This window comes from Myripristis murdjan, chromosome 10, assembly GCF_902150065.1.
Source record: "Myripristis murdjan chromosome 10, fMyrMur1.1, whole genome shotgun sequence".
In the NCBI taxonomy this organism is placed as follows: Eukaryota; Metazoa; Chordata; class Actinopteri; order Holocentriformes; family Holocentridae; genus Myripristis; species Myripristis murdjan.
Window position 1 is genome coordinate 10,461,307 of NC_043989.1, and position 8,860 is coordinate 10,470,166.

General features: G+C 41.3%; 1 protein-coding gene across 1 annotated transcript in view; it reads left to right on the plus strand.

Annotated features, from left to right (window-relative positions):
• slit3 (slit homolog 3 (Drosophila)) overlaps positions 1–8,860 on the plus strand; it is a 300,414-nt gene that overhangs the window by 262,994 nt on the left and 28,560 nt on the right. The window contains exons 24-28 of the mRNA XM_030062042.1: positions 1,212–1,283; positions 2,155–2,237; positions 2,409–2,489; positions 3,929–4,053; positions 6,924–7,021. Coding sequence (XP_029917902.1) covers positions 1,212–1,283; positions 2,155–2,237; positions 2,409–2,489; positions 3,929–4,053; positions 6,924–7,021 — 459 coding nt within the window. The remainder of the gene's footprint in view (positions 1–1,211; positions 1,284–2,154; positions 2,238–2,408; positions 2,490–3,928; positions 4,054–6,923; positions 7,022–8,860) is intronic.

An 8,860-nucleotide genomic window follows, 5' to 3' on the forward strand; every position in this document is an offset into this window, starting at 1 on the left:
AATAAATAAAATCAGCTCTCTGTTTATTTTGTGCCTCCTCTTTCATAAATATTTCATTTATTTGGCACACTGTGTGAGGTGACGGTATGTTTTACATATACCTTAAGCAGCTCAGCAGCAGCTAAACTTGACATGTGCTTTACACATGGTATTTTTCGACAATTAAATTGGCTTGCAGATGCATAGTCAGAGATCAGGCCGTTGGTTTTGTCACCCTCGGGTTTAACACAATTCCGTTATTAAATATGCACCGTAGTTGATTGATGCTGCACTTATGTCTGTGGGAAGCCCTTAACCAGAATGGATTCTGATGCAACATTTTAATCAAATTTTACACCAGTATGTATTAATGTTTAGTTTATAGCAGGAATAGTTTTAGTAGTACTAGCAGCAGTTATAGTTGTAGTAGTAACAGTAGTGCAGTAGCATTGCTTGTAGTAGTAGTCCCAGTGATAGGAGTAGGAGTAGTAGCAGTTGTACCAGGGAAAACATAGTAGTAATAGAACCAGTTGTGGCATGTTCATAGTCTAAGTAGCAGTAGTATGAGCAGCACTTATAAATATAATAGCAGCAGCACCAACAGTAGTATGAGTAGTTAAAGCAGTTGTTATAATGTGGTAGTAATAGTAATAGTAGTAATGACATTATTATTAGTAGTAGAAATAGTAGCAGTAGTGAAGGCAATGTTATTAGTAGTAGGAGTTGTCGTAGCAGTGGTTATAGTTGTAGTAGTTTTAGTACCAGTAGTAGAAGTATTAACAGTAGTAGTAACCGTGGTTATAATAACAGGAGTAGCACTAGTAATAACAGTATTAGTAGTAGTAGTAGCAGTGGCTATAGTTATAGAAGTAGTACCACTGCTAGCAGTAGTAGTAGTACAGTCATCGAAGTAGTAGTAGTAGTAGTAGTAGTAGTAGTAGTAGTAGTAGTAGTAGGAACAGAAGTTGTAGCAGTAGTTGTTTTGGTAGCCATACTGGTAATGTTATGCTGTTTAAATGCAGCTACAGAGGCTTTTATATCCTGCCAGAAAAACTTTGAAGGAAATTCTGGAAGAATTATTATACAAAAAATAATTAACTATATGACAAAGTCAGCTATGGGTCAAAAAATGTCGCCTGGTAATATTGTAACAAGGACGCTGTCATTTTTGATATTTATGCAAACACTCCTCTTGCTCTGTTTCTCCTTCTCCCTCTCTCTGTCGCCTCCAGGACTCTCCATGGTAATGACCTTTCAACTATCCCAGAGGGAGCCTTCAACCACCTCACCTCTCTGTCCCACCTGTAAGTGCAGCTCCGTGTGTACGTGTGAGTTTGTGTGTTTGTTTAACGTCCTGTGAGAGCACAGCTGAAGTCACTAAACACTGCGGTGTTATGAGTGACAGAGTCTCTGTTCTGGTGATTATGTGGGTGGTCTACTGAATAGACAAACCATCCTTCAAGTCAACACCACGGTTTACTCTGCCATGACAGCAAGCATTTGCTCTGCTGAAGTGTCCTTGAGCAAAACACTGGATCCCTACCAGATGCAGGTATGCCGCCTCAGTCATCCTGCCGTCTGACATCCTTGAAAGAGAAAAGACAAATTTCTCCCGGATTACCAAAAATGATAAAATATATCTCGGCATATCTGCTTGCTGTACTAAGCTCGTTCATGACAGCAGCACAGACAGCTGAGCTCCAAAACCTGTTGGCTACAATTTTTTTCCCCGACTTCAAAATGACAATGAAATATTGCCTCAATAAAATTTTGACTGATAGTGAATATTTCATGGGAGCCAGTGTTAATATTTGGGGAACCCAGATGGACAAGTCTGTTGAAGTCATATCTAACCCTACAACACAAAGACTGAGTGGCTGAGGATTTGATGTGGAAGACAGCAGTCTTTGTCTTCATTTCTTCAGCACTAGATTGCTGTAGTGTAAAAAAAAAAATCACTTTTGCTTTGCTTTTATGTGTGCATTGAGACTGCAGACACGGCTCTTTGTATTTCACACCTGCCCTGTTACTCTCTTTTGTGCACCATCTGACAAACCAGGAGTGTCATATGATTATTTAAATAATAATGATCCTTGTCACTGCGTCTTTGTGTGTGCCTGTGTGCATATCTGTGTGTGTGTGTGTGTGTGTGCGTGTGTGTGTGTGTGATTCCAGGGCTCTTGGTGCCAACCCACTGTACTGTAACTGTGACCTGCGCTGGCTCTCTCAGTGGGTCAAAGCTGGCTTTAAAGAGCCTGGTAAGAAATATTCATGATCAAAAATACCTATATCTGAAAGATTATATTCATTACATAAAAAGTCAGTGTAACATATTAGTCAGAAGAGAAAAGAAGAGAAGAGAAGAAAAGAGAAGAGAAGAGAACATATGTACGTTATTGATATTAATGAGGTGCGTTTGATTTTAACAGGCATTGCTCGCTGCACTGGGCCTCCGGACATGGCTGACAGGCTACTTCTCACCACACCGCTCAACAGATTCCAGTGTAAAGGTACATAGACCGGCTCACTGCTCTCCTTCACAAACTCCTCTCATTCGATTACCATTTTCTCTCCCCCTTTCTCCACTACTACAGCCTTCCTCATCTCTCCTCTCTCTCTCCCTCTCTCCCACACGCTTGTATCTGTCCACATGTCAGTGGTGACCTCTGCCCTGGTTTTAGTGCTGGATTAATTACTGGATTAAGGCAGACTTGCACACATCAAGGCGTTTAAGAAGAAGGATGAATGATGGAAAACAGGAAACATAAAAACCAGCAAAACTGTTTTGGTCAAGATTTGAAAATGGCATTTATTTAGGAAATTAATGAAAGTATTTGTTTTAACGTTTTCCGGCTGATCTGGGTTTTAGAAAGTAATCAGCAATTTTTTTTTTTTTTTTCATGTGAACAATTTTTACGGCCTAAAATTGCTTAGTTGCACTACAACTCCCAAAACTCTTTGACCAGACCATCGAGCTCTCTGTTTGTTAAATCAAGTATTAGTTGTAAAAATGATTAGTAAGATTTTCCTTAGAGTTGGATCAGCCCTAAGGGCGATGCCTACTGCTGCTGCTTTTTTTGCTGTTTTTTTTTTTTTTTTCAGAGTATTGCCCATGCTCGTAAATCTGAAGAGAACCACCAAAAATCATCCAAATGGCATATGTGAATTCTGTTTCCCTTTAGTGGTATTTCACTCTGGTAGAACATTTTCACTTTTCGGCACACACAGCTGCACAGGAGTACAGGAACAGTCAGTCTCCAACATTACTGTGGTTGCCCTGAGGATCCCCTGTCACCTTGGGCTTTATTCGCCTTGCTCTCAATAGAGCAGTGAAAAAAAAAATAAAGAAGTTCACATTTTTGCACGCAGGCAGAATGACTTCTTGAGAAGTATGACCCTGGACACAGATGAAACAGTATGGCCGGGGTGTACTTTTTGCTGTGTCTGTGTTAGAGAAAAAAAAATTCCACTATATTTTCAAAATGAAAGTAAGAATGTAAAGTGGGCGGCGGAGACTATGGGTGCCGAAAGTAAACTCTTCTCCGGGAGAGCACGGTCTCCATCATTCTCCATCTGCCAGTGTTGCCTGAAAACTCATCTGCTCAATAGGTTTCTCACGTCACCCATCTCCCCGCTGAATCAGATCCCCTCTTCCTCTTCTACTTGCATTACTAAGCTCTGACCTCTGAGACAAATCCCCTCCACCGCTTCCTAAGCTCTCACTTTTCCTATCTTCTTCTTATCTCTTTTCTTAGAACACGATCCATTAAATGAAGTCTGTGGGAGTGCCTTTTGGCATTGTATGACTCAATATGGAACCCTCCCTTTCTGTCTCCTCTGCACTTCACCCCTCAATTTCTCCCCATTTTTTATTACCATCCACTCATCTTTCATCATCACCCCCCTGTTTTTATCTTGCCATCTTGCATATCTTGCATATCTCTCTCAGGTCCAGTAGATATCAGCCTGATGTCAAAGTGCGCCCCCTGTCTGGCAGCACCCTGTCAGAACAACGGTACCTGTATCTCTGATGCCACTGGATCCTACCGCTGCACCTGTCCGTTTGGATTCAAGGTGAGACTCACCATTTGAACTGATAAGGATGATCGGTATTAGCAAACTGTGGCTTCTGTATTGTTACATCTCAATACCCCCACAATACGCTAATTATTAACCACATGGAGGTCTAATAAGTGATAGTCTTATAAATGCACCACTCTTCATGAAGTAAGGCTTAGGGAAACTAGAAGTTTACATCACGTGTCCAAAACCAAGATTTTGTCCTACTGAACCCCATCTGAGAAGAGTTTTGTCGTTAGATATGAATCAGGACTAAATTATGAACTGAAGATGAGGCAATATGAACAGAGTGGGTGGTGAAACCTGTGACCCCCTTAATGGTCTTCACCTCCAAGGGGAGAAGTAATTGTGAAATTAAAGTGGGGCTCATTTTGCTGGGGACCTCTAGAAATTCCCTGCAGGACCCCTTGTGGTCTTTGGACCCTAGTTTGGAAACCTTTGGTCTAGGCCTTCTCAGCAAGAGCTGCTTTTTTTTTTTTTTTTTTTTTTAAAGCAGTAATGACTGAGGGGTAATTTTATTTTCAACTCCTTGGGTTCCCTGTTTTGGCCCTATTTAAAATTTTGCAGGAAAATTGTTCAGATACTTGTTATGATAATGAACCCTAGCGATTTGCTTCATATTTTTCCTGTAAAAATTTGGATGCGTTAAGACACCGTAATTTATTGAGAACTTACACTCCTGCGAAACTGGTGGTAAATGTTGGATGAGGCTGGTGCATCTCTCTGCTTGGTCAGCCTCTTAAGTGTTTGGTGGATGTTTTCACCCAAAGTTCCTTTTTATTCTTAAAAATCAGTGACTCATACAGTGGAGGAGGTTGGTGAGTTATAGAATCCACTTGCCTCTGTGGTAGAAATAAAATGTTATTTTCCTTCCCTGATTCATGGAAATGGCTGCATGTGTGGAGGGGATCCTAGATGGATAGCCATGCCGCATAAGCCTGCAGTATTAGCAGTATTAGCAGGCTTAGCGTTGGACTTGCATGCATAATGTATCCGCCTGTTCATCAATAGAGAAATGATGACAACAGCGCGCTGTAGTGGAGTCACTGACTAGTCAGAAGACAAAGGGTATAATAATTGTCAAGACCCCTGGATCAAGAAAGACATGTAAATCCACCAAGCGGGATTTGTATTGGAGGGAGTGTGCACAGGTTTGTGTGTGTGTGTGTGTGTGTGTGTGCCTGCAGTAAGCATGCTCACACAAAGATACTGACCCTTGTGTCATTTTCTGCGTGCACACACACACACATACACACACACACACACACACACACGCGCGCGCGCGCGCACGTACACACACGCACACACCTCATAACCTCTGGGTTTTTACAAGAGGACAAAGCCTTAGTCTCGCTTTTAATTAAAACATCACTTGCCAAGGTCGCAGACTGGGAAACAGGGACTCTGTGTTTGTGTGTGTGTGTGTGTGTGTGTGTGTGTGCGCGCGCGCGGGTTTGCATGTGTGCGCCTTTGTGCATGCGTGTGTATATTTTCCCTTCTCTGCTGCCTTCCACTGGGACAACGTTAATTAAAATGTGTTAGAGGAATCAAACAAGGAGTGGCAGAGAATAAAGGAGGGAGAAGGAGAAGGAGAGAAAAAGAGCTTGAGATACTGTAGAGCAACAGGAGAGAGAGAGAAAGAGGAGTGGATGCAGAGGGAGAGTGTGTGCAAAAAAACGAGATAGGCGGGCAAGAGATAGATGTAGAGAGAGAAAAAACAATGAAAAAGGGAAGGGAGAGATGCTGCAAGGCAAATGGAGAGAATGAGAGAGAATTAAATAGAATGAGTAACATTAAATTACAGAAAAATGGGAAAGAAAGCAGCAGAGAGAGAGGGGGGCTACAGTGTTAGTCTAGATTAAGAAAGGAAAAGAGAGAAGGAAATAATGAAGACAGATTGAGAGGGAGAGCAAGAACAAATGGCCTTTTGTTTTCTTTGATCAGAGGAAATGGGCGTGTCGACGGCTAAAGGTTTGGTTTGAAAATAAAACTGCAGCCGCAGGGCGAAATTTGTGTGTGTGTGTGTGTGTGTGTGTGTGTGTATGTGTGTGTATGTATGTATGTGTGTGTGTGTAGGATACTGCCACATGATACAGCTCCTAGCGAAAGTTATTTATTCAGAAAACAGGTGTGTAGTGAGAAGCGCATGAAATCAGTGTGAAGGCTGTGTGTGTGTGTGTGTGTGTGTGTGGGTGGGTGCATGCATCTCGTGCGTGTGACATCTTAATGTACGGCTTATTGTGAGACTAGAGGGGTTTTTTTTTAGAGTCTGCAGCGTGTTTGTAGATTAATTAACCAGCATAGATTAATTCATCCCCCGTATTTCTGCAAGCTATTTTCCATCACCATGCCTACAAAATTCAAACATTTTTTTTTCTCTGTGACACAGAGGAAAGATCCAACAAAGTGCAGGGGGTATTATTTCTCAATTTGAATACTCAATTTGAATATACAATGTAGTTGTGTTTTTATTTAGTAGGGAATGCATTATCAAAAAATATCCTTATTTCCCAAAACTTATTTTACAGGTTATCAGACAGCAAAAGTTTTAGGTCTGATAGACCAATGAAAATTAATTAAGAAGATAATTACGGTACTGATCATTTTAAAAAAATCAAAGTACCACGCTGTCTCTTTATCAGAGTGAAAACAACATCTGTTTTTTGTCAAAGTAAACTAGCAGTCACTAGTGCTGGAATGTGGGGCCTTGGGACTTGTTCACCACAACCATACACTAACCATGAAACATGCAAAGTGCAACTCAATCAATGTGAGAGATGATGAGCAGAGTGGGATGAATGTTTTGTTAAGCCTAAGAAAAATACAGAACAAACCTAAAACACTGTTTTCCTCCTCTCCTTCAGGGTCAGAACTGTGAAATACCAATCAACGCCTGCATTAGCTTCCCCTGCTCTAATGGAGGAACCTGCCACATACAGCCTGGACTCGAGGACCAGTTCAGGTAAAACATTTCCAGTTATTATAGATACAGTCTCATCATAAATTTACAGAAATTGTCATTTTTACATGCCCGGGCGCTGAGTATTTTGGTTCGTGTTTTCCATAGTTTGAAACAGAGACGTCACAAAAGGATTAAGTTTGTCAGTATACCATTATTTCTAGTATTTCTTGTACGGCCCCTATGGTATTTGAAACCTGAAAAACAGCCACTAATTCAGAGTATATAGTATGTGCAGAAGATTAGGAAGAATAAAGAATTTAAAAGAGGGCAGGAGTCATTTGATAGGAGCCCTTTGGGAATCCATTCAGGCTGTGGGTCAAATCCCATTGCCCTTTGTAACCTGCTGCCCCTCTCCATTAGTGGAGATGTTTTAAAACTGCACCCTGAATTCTCATCTAAAGGGAGAATTAACTTTACTTGGCCTTCGGAAATATAGACAAAGTGATTAGACTGGACAGTCTTGGTTCACTGGACAATGCATTACCCGAGATAACAACTTAGTTTGACCTTATGATGCGTTTCCCTTCTTGTAGGTGTGTGCGTGTGTGTGTGTGTGTGTGTGTGTGTGTGTGTGTGTGTGTGTGTGTGTAACTCAATTGGGGCAGCTCGTTAAATTCCCATGCCCTTACTAACCTCATCCAACTGAGAAGATATTCTAAACTTGTGGTATTTCCCCATCCACATCAGTAGTTTTTAACTTTTTTCCATAAAGATGCAAATAAAAGGATTCATGCTCTATCAGTTTTTTTTTTTTTTTAATTCAATCAATTAAGGTTTTAAGCTGATGTAGTTTAACCTGTGGTGTATTTGATTTCTTTTTCATGTTTATCTATCCAGGGAAGGTTTGCTGAGCATGCAAGCTCTTTTTTCAGCAATGCCCCACCTCACGTTCATACAGCTACACACATTTTCATTTACTGCCTTGCTCAAGGGATCTTCTTCAATGGTTGTTGACAGGGGAACAGAGTGTGTTTTCTCAGCCACTCCAGGGATTCAAACGCCAAATCACTCACCTGAACGCCTTGGCATTCGCCTGTGTGATCGATCAGCTGTCAGCTCTTTCAAATCGTGGACATCTCATTATAGAAAAAAAAAAAAAATCTTCAAAATTTGCCCTGCCATTGATAGGGGATTATTGTGCTGTCCAATATCTCAGCTCACAAAGGCATCTCATGATGACAGACCTCTTTTGGACCTTGCCCAGCCTTTGACAAACAGTAAAATATAACACCGGTAGTATGCCAGCGACCAGAAATAATCTTTGAGTCATTGATTATTCTGAAATGTGAAGAGATAAAAAATAGGTTCGTAAAATATGCCGAGAAAATAATACAATGTCGTATGCTCTTTAGGACACTTTGTACTGCCTAGGAAACAGTCTGGAAAGCCCTGGTCAACGCAGAAAGTTGATTTGACCCAGGCATGTGGGCAAGGGGATTCGAGTGCTCCATCCTGTGTCAGTGGATGACACATTAACCAAGATATTACTTTTCTATACAAATTCAGGCTGTATGGTCTTTATTTGGCCACGCACGCAAATACATATCCATGTGTGCATCCATGAATTGGCCTGCAAGTATCATCAGTGCGGCGCAGTACGATTCCCCACTGCCACTGCCACCGCCTCTGACTCTTGACATACAGCCATTATGATTGAACCAATTGTCATGAATATCTTAACCAGATTTGTCTTAACAAGGCCTTTGCCCTTTGAAAGGCTGCAGTATGCGCCTGGCCTTTAACATCCCGTGTGGTAATGGTATTAGGGGTCTCTTTGCCCTTTACAGATCTTCTCTTAATGTTAATACCAACACAGGTTGGTCCTTGTACCCTTTCAGA